Here is a 14,502-nt window from a genome sequence, read left to right on the forward strand (position 1 = left end):
ACAAAGATGTATTACTTATTCCACCATGACAGCAAAATTTATTGCATTAGCCGCTGCATCTAAAGAAGCAGAATGGTTAAGAAATTTTCTTTATGATGTACCTTAATGGCCTAAGCCAATTTCACCTATTTCTATCTGTTATGATAGTTAGGCTACTCTAGCAAAGGCATATAGCCAAGTATATAATGGAAAGTCTAGACATATTGGATTAAGACATAGTTATGTCTGACAATTAATATCTGATGGAGTGATCACTATTAATTATATGAGGTCAAGTGAAAATTTGGGGGTTCCTTTGACAAAAAGTCTTGCTAAAGATGCAGTAAAAAGGACCTCAAAAGGGATGGGACTCAAGCCCATTAATTAGAGTCACCCATGACGGAAACTCAACTCAACGCTTGGTATAACGTTAATTCTTGAGTTCAATGAGACAAAGTACATCATTAGTATGTGACTGTTAGCACTGTAAATAAATCCATCCTAAGATTAAAGTGCTAGGTACCCGTAATGATAAGGGAAGGATGAGTAATGTACTCTTAATGGACCCATAACATAAATATGTTAGTGTTATAATTACAGGAACACTCTTGATAGGATCTACCTATGTGAGTGGAAGTGTGGTCGCTTCTAGGAGCTCAAAGGCTTGGCTCTGACAGCACTCATGAAAAGAGGACACAGACACATGGCCATAATAGTGTCCCTAGATACTATGTATTGACCGATGTTGAAATCATTGTGTGAGATGTGTTCGGTTAATCAAATGAAATAGTTGGTTCAAAGCTTAGTCTATCATGCAATTTCGATTAACTTTAACATGTTTTCACTAAATGAAGGTTTAATCATAAGATACCTTCATTTATGCAAATTGATTTCCAAGAATATCAAAATCTAAAATATTTTGAAAATGGGGGGAGATTGTTGGAACATTTTCAAATATTTATAGTGTTCCAATAACTATAAATGAATGGGTGTAATTAATCAAAAGATTATATTATTTTATTTTTGAAAAAATTATAACTATTCAAATAGTTATAATTAAATGAATAATTATGTGTTTATTTTAAAGACATTATTATTCAGAAAGACACCTATTGAAGAAAGATGTCTCTATGAAAAGACATGAAATTTCCTATAAATAGGAGTGAGATTTCATTTGGGAATCATACCAACAAATTCTAATATTCTTTCTTTCCTTCCTTCGTTTTCTAATATTATTAGATTATTCTATAAAGTAGTACTGCAGAAATCCTTTATAGAAATTGAGTTTCTTGTCACACATTGCTCAGTGTGTAGTGGGCTATTCTCGTCAGTGTAAAATGCAAATAGTCATTGGCTTCATTGTATCCTCGAGGTTAATTTGCTTGGAACTCGTTTGCACATCGAAGATAGATGGGGGCGAATATAACCTCAAAGATAGTGGCTTGATACACGTCTTAGAGCTTTGTCCTATTTCTTCTTTTGTTCGAGTTCCGTCCGTGTGTTCGATATTTTCCTCACCGGAGATTTGTACTAACAAACTACGATGATAGTGATAATGAACTTTGTGAACCAGAAAAAGTTGATAGTGAGAATTGTTTCTTAGAGTCTATGAATTTCAAAAAGTTAGAACTTTATTATCCTCCTAAAGATTTGCATTCTGATGAATTCAATGTTCAAAATTTTTGTGAAGGGTTAAAGGGAAGTGAGGATGATTTATGCCAAAAGACTAAGAGAAAAGAGACATTGAGCAATAAAAGTCAGTTTGATGGTCCAACTTTTACGAGTGAAAATTTCTACGAGGTAAAATTAGAGAGTTCAATTCACATTGAAAAAGACAATGTGAAGAAAGAGTGAGTCTATCCAAAAGAGAGGAATGATTCTGTTTTCACTAACCTTAACTTGAATTTGTCTAGTGGACTTGTTTCATTCTTTCAAAAATTTGTTGATCCTTTAATAGAAGCTCAATTAACTCATTCCACCTATGATAAAGATTCTTTCTTATTCAACCAAAGACAAGATTTGAGGGTGAATTTTTTCGATGAAAGGAGGAATGATACGTGCACGGATGGGGTAAAATTTATTAAATTCCATTCATCGAAGCTACCAATTTTCAAGCTTGAAATATCAATTGACTTGCAACAACTTTTTGGATGGGATCCAAATATTTCTGGGTTGAGATGTTTACATATAGTTCGAAGGTCTATCTCTTAACTTCGAAACACACTTTAAATCAGTCGATTTCGAGTTTGATATCTCAAGTTATGATCGTTTTAGTGAAGACTATAACACCTCAAACTAGACCTAGAAGTTATGATCGGATATTAAGGAATTACATCAACTTGTTCAAAAGCTTTTGTTTTAATCAAACTCAGTGCATGTTTCAAAAACATGAAATTTGGCAAAACTCTCATAGATGTTTAGAAAAACCAAAGTCTAAAAACACTTATTTAAAACCCATAATTCGAATTCAAAATCGTGTGTTTTGAAAGTATTAACGTTGGCATATCATTTTCAGTACTAAGGCAAACATTCATTAAAAACCATATATTTATTTACAGAAATACTTAAGTGATTACTTAATCTTTGCAGCGAAAATTTCCAGAGTTTTAATTTTGAAACCGTATTTAGCTTAGCAAGTCATACGATTTTGCAGTTCAAAATACCAAAATCCAACAAACAGTGCAAAAACCAAAGAACAAAGCCCAAAATAAATTTACAACCTAAAAATAATTAAAACATAAACTAACTTATATATTTAACCGACAAACAATCCAAGCTCCCGCACGCTGTCCGGTCCTAAGTCTATAATTCACCTGAAACTTATTAACAAACGAGTGAGATAGAAGCCCAGTGTGTAACTCGGCCCACAAAATGTAATTTCCTTATATCACACACAAATGTAAATACCAACATAGAATTTTACTTATAATGTTCACACATACAAATATCATATCAGAATGACACAATACTAGAAACGTGTATCAAATCAGAAAAAATTGCAGTAATACTGCCTGAAACACTTCCTCCATCATCAAAACTCACCCCAAAGCACATGCAAAACCATAATAACATGCGTAGATATCACATAGTCGAATCAGATATCATATCAGAACAGATAACAAAATACGAATGTCACACATGCTTTACAAAAATAGTCATGCTTTCAAAAATTATTGACACATATAGTATACATGTAACTCACATACCGAACGTAACAACACATATACCTCATTTTGGGTCTTTTTTAAGCAAAATGGAACCCACAAAGGGTTTAATTACGATTACAGATTAAATCAGCCCTAAATGAAAATTCCAGAAAAATGGGTCACACGCCTGTGTGGTTTTACACAGCCCAGATGACTAACCCGTGTGGCCCATATAGGCTACCTATCCTGCCCATATGATTTCACATGGTTGTGTGCCTTCACATGGTCTAACACACAGCCGTGTGGATCACTCGATCTGCCACACGGCTTACCACACGACCGTGTGACGAAGAAAAATTTCAAATTTCTTAGGTTTTTTTTCTAGATTTTCCAGCGGGAGTTTTGGGTTAGAAACACACACCTGATTTGGTCTCAATGAAGATTCACAAACGAACAATACAACTCACACAAATTAATTAACACAATTTCCGCTAACCCGATTGACCAAATCAGTACAACCATCATCAAACGAACCTTATTTACAGAACAAAATAACTCCTGCCACAGCAAGACTACTTACCCTTATACGAAACAATGACTTAAAAAGAGAATTTAATTCGTTGGAGGATCGACCGTCTCACAATCTTTTCCTAATTGCACCAAATTATAGAAACCTACATTAACATCACCTCCTTCGCAAATAACTCAATAAAACAAGAAATAAACATTACTTAAAAGAAACTAGAACCTTACCCAACACCTTAAAAGCATTGCATTCGGATCAAAAGAGAAGGAATGAAAAAGAAAAGCTTTGCACGATAGCCATCTTTGGGGAAAAAGAGTAAAGAGAAAAAACAAAACAAAATTGCAAAAGAAATTTTGAAGACAAAAAACAAATCAAAAAGACAAAAAGAAAGAAAAAAAAAAGAAAAAGGGAAAGGGAACGTAGGCATAGAATTGGGAAAAAATTAAGGAAGAAAATTATTATTATTTTTATTAATAGAAGAGAATAAAAATTAAAATTAAAATTAATTCAAATTGCCCACAACTCCACTCCCTAATCATCATCTTGATAGATTTTTCAAAGTTCAAATTAAACTCAAATACCACTACATGGTTGACGCCTAAAAAATAATTCTTTTTTGCTTACATAGAGATTTGAACACAAAATCAAATGGTAAACTAAAACTTTACTACTAGGGTTAAGGCAAAAATTTTAAAAAGAGAGATTTGAACACAAGACCTAAAACAAATATCCAGAGCACTTATCCACTAAAACAATTCAATTTACTTGACAACAAATTTCACAATCTAAATTCAAAAGTCGGACGTAACCACTCTTGAATTCACTAACCTGATTTCCTCTAACCTGATTTTTGGGATGTGATAAAGACTGTGCGAGCAAAATTTCTGAAGAGGATTATTACAGAAATGATGAGTTTCGAACTTTTAATTTGAGTTTAAATATATTGAGTTCGATCTTTAGCCTTAATTTTTATTACATATGAGCCCAATATTGTATTTATCGTATTATTATTTTATTATTTATTTATTTTGAATTTTGGATATTTTAAATATTTTAAGTTATTGAGGAGTTTTATGTTTCTTAGTTAAACAAGAAAGTCTAGTTTAAAACTACTTCTTGTTTAGATTAATTAGAGTTTCAGAATAGTTAAGAGTTTTATTTGGATGTTCTTAGCTAGTCTTTGTCAATTAGACACACAATTGTTTTCATTAATAAAGTTTTCAACTATAGGAATTAATTTCTTTGTAGAAGATTCTTGTGATTTTTAGAAGTAGTTTTCTTCTCGATTTTCTTCAATGACTCATGGGAATTCATTCTTCAATTTGCAAGGAATTATTTATTAGAGGGTTAATTAAAACTGCTAATTGAGTTTGTTGGATTTTATACCTCAAATGGGTCAATTGGATATTTATTCATCTATCCATCATATTCATCGATTTATTCGATCTATTTTTCACTTTTAATTTTTCTTTTCGCTTATTTATCTATTATTTTAATATTTATTTTCTATTCTTAAATTTTTATTTTTGTTATTTTCTTAAATTTATTTGATGGTTTTAAGCTTAATCTAAGGGGTTGCCGACCTCCTTAAAATGAAAAATTTTTATTTTAATCTTTTAAAATTTTAAATTAAATAAAAATAAAATATACTTTAACCCTCTTAAAAATAATAAAATTTTAATTTAATCATTTAAAATTTTATTTTTACTATTATACAAATTATAATTTAATTTTGACCTAAAAGAATTTTCCAATTTCATACTGTTGCAAAGCCATGAATAAAAAAAACCAATTAGACTATTCCGCCGATAGAGAATATAAACACTAAAAAATATCTTCATGGGGCCACTGTCATGCTCAGCAGGCCATACAAAAATAATAACTAAAATAAGATAGTAAATGAAGAATTAGATTATGTATCTCGTTCACATTAAACCAGATTTTTCACTGAAAAGGAAAAGTCTTAAAATAAACAAACCCTGTAATTAGGAAACAGATTTGAAATGCAAGAGCTGCTACTGGAGAAAGGTTCGTTCTTTTGTAATTTCTCATCATAGTTCTTGTTTAATTTCGTTTGGGTTTATCAAGTTCTTCATGTGTTTTAGTTTTATTTAAGCATTGGTCGTTTGTTATTATTATTATTATTATTTAGGGCTTCACAATTGATGATGAAAAGGTTTAATTTCCCCCTTTTTTTTTTTTTTGGTTCATGTTAGGAGAAAAAATGGAACAGGAATCAACGGGGTCTGGAAGTTCACAATTTTCATCATTACAATGGGTTTTCAAGGTCAAGAACATGGCTTGGGAAGCATATAAAAGCAAGCCCTTTTCGCATTGGGTTCTGCTTTTTCTATCCAGTTTTGGAATGCTTGTGGCATTCCCTGCCTCTAGCCTTCTATCTCGTGTATACTTTGCCAATGGAGGGACCAGCAAGTGGATCATTTCATGGGTAGCAGTGGCTGGATGGCCTATACCAGCTTTGATCTTATTTCCTATGTATCTGTTTCATAATACTTCCCCTACACCTCTTAGCATACAACTGTTTTGTTCTTATGTTTTTCTGGGTTTTTTAAGTGCTGCTGACAATCTCATGTATGCATATGCCTATGCTTATCTCCCTGCATCAACAGCAGCTCTTTTGGCTTCATCATCACTGGCTTTTTCTGCACTGTTTGGTTTTTGGATTGTGAATAACAAGCTGAATGCTTCTGTGATAAATGCTATTGTGATAATCACAGCTGCAATGACCATAATTGCATTGGATTCAGATTCTGATAGGTATCCCTATGTGTCCAACAGCCAATACATTTGGGGTTTTGTATGGGACATATTAGGATCAGCCCTCCATGGCCTTATATTTGCACTTTCAGAGTGGGTTTTCATAAAGTTCTTAGGCAGGAGATCTTTCCATGTTGTTTTGGAGCAACAAGTCATGGTTTCTTTCTGTGCCTTTTTGTTTACAACCATTGGAGTCATAATCAACAAGGATTTTCAAGGGATGGCATCTGAGGCCAAAACTTTCAAGGGTGGGGTAACTGCATACAACCTGGTTCTCATTTGGAGTGTAATCACTTTCCAATTGGGTGTATTAGGAGCCACTGGCATACTGTTCCTGGCTTCCACTGTGATGGCTGGGGTACTTAATGCTGTAAGGGTGCCAGTCACAAGCATTGCTGCTGTCATCCTTTTAAATGACCCAATGAATGGCTTCAAGATCCTCTCTTTGGTCATAACATTTTGGGGATTTGCTTCCTACATCTATGGCACTTCCACTGGGAGTAAGTTACCTTGACAATTATGTTGCCTAGTACTCGTATTTGACATTCACATCATAAAGAAGTTTCATGTTATTTATTACTTTGAATGGGAACCATCAAAGTGATGCCCAAGGAAGTAAGATCATTACATTGGATTCAAAGGGAGTAAGAAAAGTTTTCACATCTGTGTATTAGATAGCTATGGTAAGACTTGTATTCAGACTCAAATGTGTGTACTAGAAATAGATACGTTATTATAAGTAGTATTCAATTTTTTAAAGCTTTTTCATGTATATGAATGATATTTGGCGGAGGGTCATAGTTTTTATATTCATGTCCGAATATGTCTCAAATCAATATGCATACTGAACACATATTTTGAAAAATAAGGAAGAGTCAAGCAACATAGATAAAACTGACCTTAGCTTAAGCCTAACTAGAACCAGGGGTCTACTAATACCAGCAAAAATTCCAACAATCAATATAGAGATATGTCTGTCATTTCCTTTTTAATGTTTGCATGTGTTCATTTCTTTAATGATATCTTTCATATTGACAAAAATATATCTCATCCTATGCTGTTGATACAAGTTACCTTCATTCAGGGTTATCAGTTGTGGGATGAAGGAACAATGTCTTCAAGTTTCTTGCCATTAAAGATATCAATGCCAACGAAGTGACACTTTGCATGTCCATGTTTGCCATTTTTTTTTGAAATAGTGTTTCCATAACTATAAATAAAAGGGTATAATGTGTTTTAATCATTAATCAAGAGTTATATCACTTGATTTTTGATAAAATTTTATAACTATACAAGTAATATTACTTGAATAGTTATAAAATATTAATTGAATAATTATGTCTCTTTTAAAGAGTGATTATTCAGAAAAGACACTTATTAAAAATTATGTCTCTATGAAGAAACATAAGAATTTCTATAAGTAAGAGTGAGATTTCATTTAGAAAATATATCAAAAAAATTCTCAAAAAGTTCTTTCTATTATTCTTGAGTGTGTAGTGGACTATTTTCATCAATGTAAAATGTAAAGTCATTAGGTTTCATTGTATCATTGATGTTTTTTATTTGAAACTCATTTGCACATCGAATATAGGTGAGGGCGAATAGAACTTTAAAGATAGTGACTTGATATGCGCCTTGAAACCTTATCCTATTGCTTTATTTTTCTATTTTGAATTATTGTTCATGTTCTATTCTTGTGTTCAAGATTTTCTTCACCAAAATTCCACTTTTAACATCTTTGGATTTGAAATTTCCACAACCTGTTTTAATTTGAAGATAAAAAGAAAACAAACTATGGATTATGAAAAAAGGGCAAGTGAATGAAAATACACTTTATGAATGTTTTGTTCAGAGGGAAATTTCCATAATATTGGAAATAATGCCATAAGATATGCTTGTAGAAAAGTCTAAACTAATTTAGGTTAATTTACATAAATAATATAAAAAAATTAATTTCTAAAATAGGTTGTCAATAGGATTAATTACGAAATTGGTATGTTTTTTGGATGGAGCCTTTTTCATAGGTGTAGCCATCTTTTTTTATAATAAATTTTTATTTCCATAATATTGGAAATAATGCCATAGGATATGCTGGCAGAAAAGTCTAAACTAATCTAGGTTAATTTACATAAATAATATAAAAAAATTAATTTCTAAAATGGGTTGTCAATGGGATTAATTATGAAATTGGTATTTTTTTGGAGGAGCCTTTCTCATAGGCGTCACCACCTTTTTTATAATAATTTTTTTTATTTTTATAAAAAATAATTTTTTAAAATATATATATTTATTTGGGTCAAAATATGGTCAACGGGTCAAAATACGTGTAACACCCTTCGCCCGTATCCCTTGCCGGAACAGGGTTAGAGGTGCTACCAGATTTAAACTCATCCATTTATATAAAACCAGGCCGTAAAAATTTTTGATCAATTTTAAACTTTTCATACACACGTATATTATCCTTTAATCGGGCTTACAAGGCCCAAAATATTCATGAGGCATTATTAAATATTTACCAATATCTTAGTCTTGTATCATTTACTTACTCAACTTTACAACCCTATACATGCCATAGACTCGAAACACTAAGATTTACTTACGCCGATAGCGTAAACTTGACAATGTGATAAAATCTCTGATGGCCTCCAACCCGATCTAACCTGGCAAGCCTAGGGAATATGGGAAAGAAAAGGGGAGTAAGCTTTACACTTAGTAAGTTCATAAGAAAACAATAAGCAACTCATTAACAAGTTTTATCAATGTTTACAACATAATCACAAATTCACTATAAGTTGTCTTCCTGAGCAATAGTCACTAAATTATTTATAACAGGAGCTACAAAATTCCAAATCAATTGCTGTTAATTTTCCCTGAAAATAGACTCATATATATTCCATCCATAAAATTTTCAGAATTTTAGGTTTAGCCAATCAATACCAGATTTTTCTTAAAGTTTCCCCTGTTTCACTGTTTAACAAATCTGACCACTCTTCACTACGAATCAAATTTTTCATTGAACAGAATTCAAAATATGTTCTATTTGATTTCATTTGAAACTAGACTCATTAAGGAGTCTGAGCATATAAATTTTATCTTATAACCATTTTTTTACAAATTATAATGATTTTCTAAATACAGAACAGGGGACCCCGAAGTCATTTGACTCTATCCCACACCACTTCAAATATCTCATTATCAGAAATTATTTTGCTTACACGGTTTCTTTTATAAGAAACTAGACTCATTAAGCTTTAATTACATAATTTATTCAGCTTCTAACTCAACTCCGACAATTTATGGTGATTTTCCAAAATCACATTACTGCTGCTGTCCCAAGCAGATTTATTACAAATTTACTCTTTCACACATTCTTTGCATTCACATTATTTAAACATGTATATCACCAATCAATTTCATCACATATCTATAATTTCACTCAAGTATAATCTCAATAAAATACATCATGCTCAATGATTCGCACACAACTGTTTAAATTAACAATTATAAGATGATTCCGCACATAGTCCACCCTTATCGATAATTTACGATGGTTTTGCCCTTACTCACATATATGACATAGGCATTTTCACCTATGCTTCTCATTTCACACTCATGATTCAATTCCAATCGATCTAACATGCATAAGAATATATCACATACCTGGCCAACTTAATGCATTGAACAAATTCAATTGCCGATTTAACACAAGGTCTCATAGTCTTAGACTTTTATCAAATCATCGGCATTTAGCCTGCTAGGTTTTAAACCCGATAATATTATTCACCAGCTTAAAGCTTGCTAGACTCAAAGCCCAAATATCACCATTATAAAGTCGTCTCATAAACAATTCATATAATATAGTATGTATACCTGTTCACTTTGCTCTATTTAATCATTCAATCACAATTTATAATTTCCCTTTGAATCATTCGATATTTTGCACACTAAGTGTCATTCTCAATATCTTGCACACTAAGTGCCATTCTCAATATTTCGTACACTGAGTACCATATTTGATTGCCCCGCACACTAAATGCCACATTTTGTCGATATGTCGTCAGACATTAAAATATTCACGTATATACAATTTATACAATATTAAAGCATTAAAAACATCAATTTAACAATGCTTATTGCATACGAACTTACCTGGCTAAATTGTAGAGATACCAAAGTTTAGGGGCATTTTGGTAATTTTCTCATTTTTCTCGATTTTCCACCCGATCTTGATCATGCATTAGCTGAAAGTTGGAAGCTTCTTCCATGGCTTCTCAAGCCTTCATATTCGGCTGGTAAAAAGAGAATGAAAAAGATGACATCTTGATTCTTTTATTATATTCATTTTATTATTATTTTTAACCAATTTACAATATCAACCTTTATACACTTTATTTATTACACCAAATGCCAAGCCATCATATCCCACTATCTCTTTAATGGGCTAATTACCAAATAAGGACTTCTACTTTTAAGTTCTATATCTATTTAATAACTTTAGGTTATAGAACACAACTTTTGCACTTTACACAATTTAGTCCTTTTTGTTTAATTAACTATCGAAACGATAAAATTTTTCAACGAAACTTTAATACCATCTTATTGCCACTACGTAAATATTTATAAAAATATTTACGACTCGGTTTATAGAAACAAGGTCCCGATACCTCATTTTCTAAACCCACTTGACCTTAGGGTCATACCACTTGAACTTAATAAATCGCTTATAAAACAAAAATCACAATATCAAAAACATTTTTAAAATCACAATTAACTCGTAAATATTAAATATAATATTTACCAACCTACTCGTTCGGATTTGGTGGCCCCAAAACCACTGTTCCGATCAACCCTAAAAAAAACGGGCTGTTACAACCCTCCCCCTTAGGGATTTTCGTCCCCAAAAATCTTGCCAGAGAATAAATTAGTGATTTTCTTTCACCAACCTCAACAATTTCTCACCTAGCCTCAGATTTCTCAACTTTTCAATCTCATGAGCTAAGATTATGATCTGCTCTTTGCTATACATCATAACAAGCTGAGTTTCTACTTCTGTAAGAGATACTATAAATAAAGGATCTTATTTGTTTCATCACATCATATATATAAAAAACACATTACGGGTCTTCTCAAGTTTTGATAATAATCTCATTCAATATGATGAACTGCGAACTCAACTTCTCTTTATAGCTAAATCTAGAAATTCTATTCCCACTATAATACATTTACAAATACTCAATTTTCTAATTGAAAATTCAATGCTTTTACGCATCAAGCCCACATATATTTTCTGCAAATCTGAAACTGTTTTTAGACGGTCATGAATTATTTCCATTTCCCTTCAGTCTTTCCAATCACATCGACACCAAAATTCTTTTTATAAAAATTCAAGTCAAGACAACGAAGTTCAGTAATTGCAACCATACCACACTCATACAATCCTATCTTAACATTCATCTCATAACTATTATTATTATATGCAAACTTAACCAACAATAAATGTCTTTCTCGGTTGCTTTCAAGTTCTAGAACACAGTGTTACAAAGTAATTCCATACCTAATGCTCATAGTAGTTTATTTTAGTAACACGATATAATCCTCGTGTCTCTATTTGAACAATGAAAACTAGCACTCTTTTAGTACTCCCATGCAGACGATAATTACCACTCGTGCTAGATGTCACAATTTTGTAAAATCTCGGATTTCTCAATACACGAACTCTATCTCGACATAACGAACAATTGTAGGTTCCAATCAAATTCTAAATCGAAATCAATTTACGTTGTACCCTTTTTAACTTGTAATTCATCGACACACCTCTTAACCTCACAAATTTGCTAATTAAACATCAATTTAGTTTCTAGCTCAGCCAATAACTACTCATCATTTGATAAGATTAATCACATGATTATCGGCCATAAAACACATAAAGATTCTCGCTCAGAACCCCAAAGACTATAATCATTTGTCCAGATTGATAATCAATCGCTGACTTATAATCTTTCAACAGTTTAAACCATCTTTAATTCTTGTGTCGAATAACTCTTCACCTGAGAACTGACGCTTCAATTAACAATTTCTTCAATTGTTTACCACTTTATTGATAATTATCACATCATTCAGACTTCCCAATCACGATCTATAAGAACATTTCTCAATAAAATCGTTCTGATGGATATAATTCTGTATCATATCTTCTAGAATATGAATCATGCATTCAGAATATTCATCTATTTATCCGTGAACATTAAAACTTTATTTCCACCCTGTGGATAGATTCAGATACAAGTAACTCGATTAATCCTTCAAGCAATTAATCTAATCAAACTAGACAACTGAATCGATCTCGATGTCAAGTAATAACTTTTCAATTATTAATCAACGAAGCTTTGAACCATCTGAAGCCACAACCATCGATAATTTAAATCATAGTGCCATAATAAGGTCGACATCTCAACCGTATAGATATATAATGTCCCAATTATCAATAATACATTTTGAACATAAGAGAAATTGAAATATAGTTACGGTCATTCAATAGATATTTTCACAGATAACCATATAGAATCATAAGAAAGCGGAGATATCTGTAATTCTAATATATCACTATACTAATCTTTTTAAGAAAGCACCCATATCGGATGACGAGATATCTCAATGATGTTTCAGAGGAAATCCAGAAGTAAAGCATCACTCATATGCACCGGAATCAACAGTAACAGAAACAATATAATCTTCATGTATACTAAGCAGATCAACAACCAGTAGGAGCAGAATACCAACATCACATAGATTTAATCGTCGATCTTTTCTTTCAATAAAATGAAATAGAATACCAGAGAAAGATATAATAATGCTGATTGTAAGCCGAACAGCCCAACAATGCTTTCATATATCAATATATATAGATAACGTTCTCATATGATAAGAATTTCATCTGAAAATATACAGCTTCACATACCTCTGAGGATAATTAAACACATAGAATACCCGGAAGAGTTCTCGTAAACCATTCGACTATAATTGTTGTGCTCAAATATCTTTATAATTCAAATATGATTCTACTGTCTATCTCTGACATCACTAATTTCTCATTATCCCAACACTAACGGAGGCCAATTCAGAAGAACTTCCAGTTAATATATTCTTTAGATATCATACCTGAATATTTGGTTTCATCTGATTCAAATTTTCTTTTAACAATGACTTTGCATATTACAAATGGCCTTCAACACGATCCAATATCTTTTCTGTTACTGTCTTCACTTGCAAACTCATTCTCTTATCTGATCACAATACTAATCCTTCAATCACGAGACTCTGTCATTCCACAGTTGTAAGCTTATTTAAGCCATATAGTATGGATCTCATTATAATGCTTTACCAATGAGGGGGTGAGGGTTGTAAAGCCAACAATTTTAACTCTTACGTAAGCATGCACATCACACATACTATTATGAACGAACAGTTTATTACTAATTCCGCATTCTCAAACATCTAGCAATCATTTACTTATGATCACTTGGTACTTAATACATAGCTCATACGCTAAATCAAATCATAAATTCCAAATCAAAATATTCACACAACAATCATATACCCAACATCACAACTCATATACTCATATAATTATAACATTTATCAATAGCAGAATATCATGCATTCTGATTCATACCTTTTTATGAGTTTCAACTCATCACCAACACATTTTCACTCAAACGTTTGAGTATAACATTCTGTACTATCAGAATTAGCTCGGTTAGAAAGCATAACTGTATATGAAAAACACACAGAATAAGCTTTGAAAGCTTAGTAAGCCTTAAGCAAATAAATCATTTCAATGATTATGAAAATTCCATATCACTAATCCGAATTGAAAAATAATCTCAATTGCATATACATTCATAGTACTCTTAAGTTCATATAACATTATTAAATAGCTTCACTTATTTATATTTACTAATAACTTATGATTATGATTTTAATTTCGTGTGATAACTGTCAATTCATTCGTATGAACAAAACTTGCACATATCCAATACATACCAACCAAAACATGTCATATTTTTCCCTGTT

General features: G+C 31.7%; 1 protein-coding gene across 1 annotated transcript; it reads left to right on the plus strand.

Annotated features, from left to right (window-relative positions):
- The first annotated feature begins 5,438 nt into the window (after positions 1-5,438).
- LOC108484235 (probable purine permease 5) lies at positions 5,439-7,188 on the plus strand. Its single transcript, XM_053030161.1, has 2 exons — positions 5,439-5,679; positions 5,868-7,188. Exons 1-2 carry the CDS (start codon positions 5,655-5,657, stop codon positions 6,941-6,943), a joined length of 1,101 nt encoding a protein of 366 aa, XP_052886121.1. The 5' UTR covers positions 5,439-5,654; the 3' UTR covers positions 6,944-7,188.
- The last annotated feature ends 7,314 nt before the right edge of the window (positions 7,189-14,502 follow it).

This window comes from Gossypium arboreum, chromosome 6, assembly GCF_025698485.1.
Source record: "Gossypium arboreum isolate Shixiya-1 chromosome 6, ASM2569848v2, whole genome shotgun sequence".
In the NCBI taxonomy this organism is placed as follows: Eukaryota; Viridiplantae; Streptophyta; class Magnoliopsida; order Malvales; family Malvaceae; genus Gossypium; species Gossypium arboreum.

Bases quoted from the DNA above. Each gene is read 5' to 3' on its own strand.
- LOC108484235 (XM_053030161.1), top strand. From the start codon at position 5,655: ATGCAAGAGCTGCTACTGGAGAAAG. The intron at 5,680-5,867 runs GTTCGTTCTTTT...GGTTCATGTTAG, and splicing joins AGAGCTGCTACTGGAGAAAG to GAGAAAAAATGGAACAGGAA.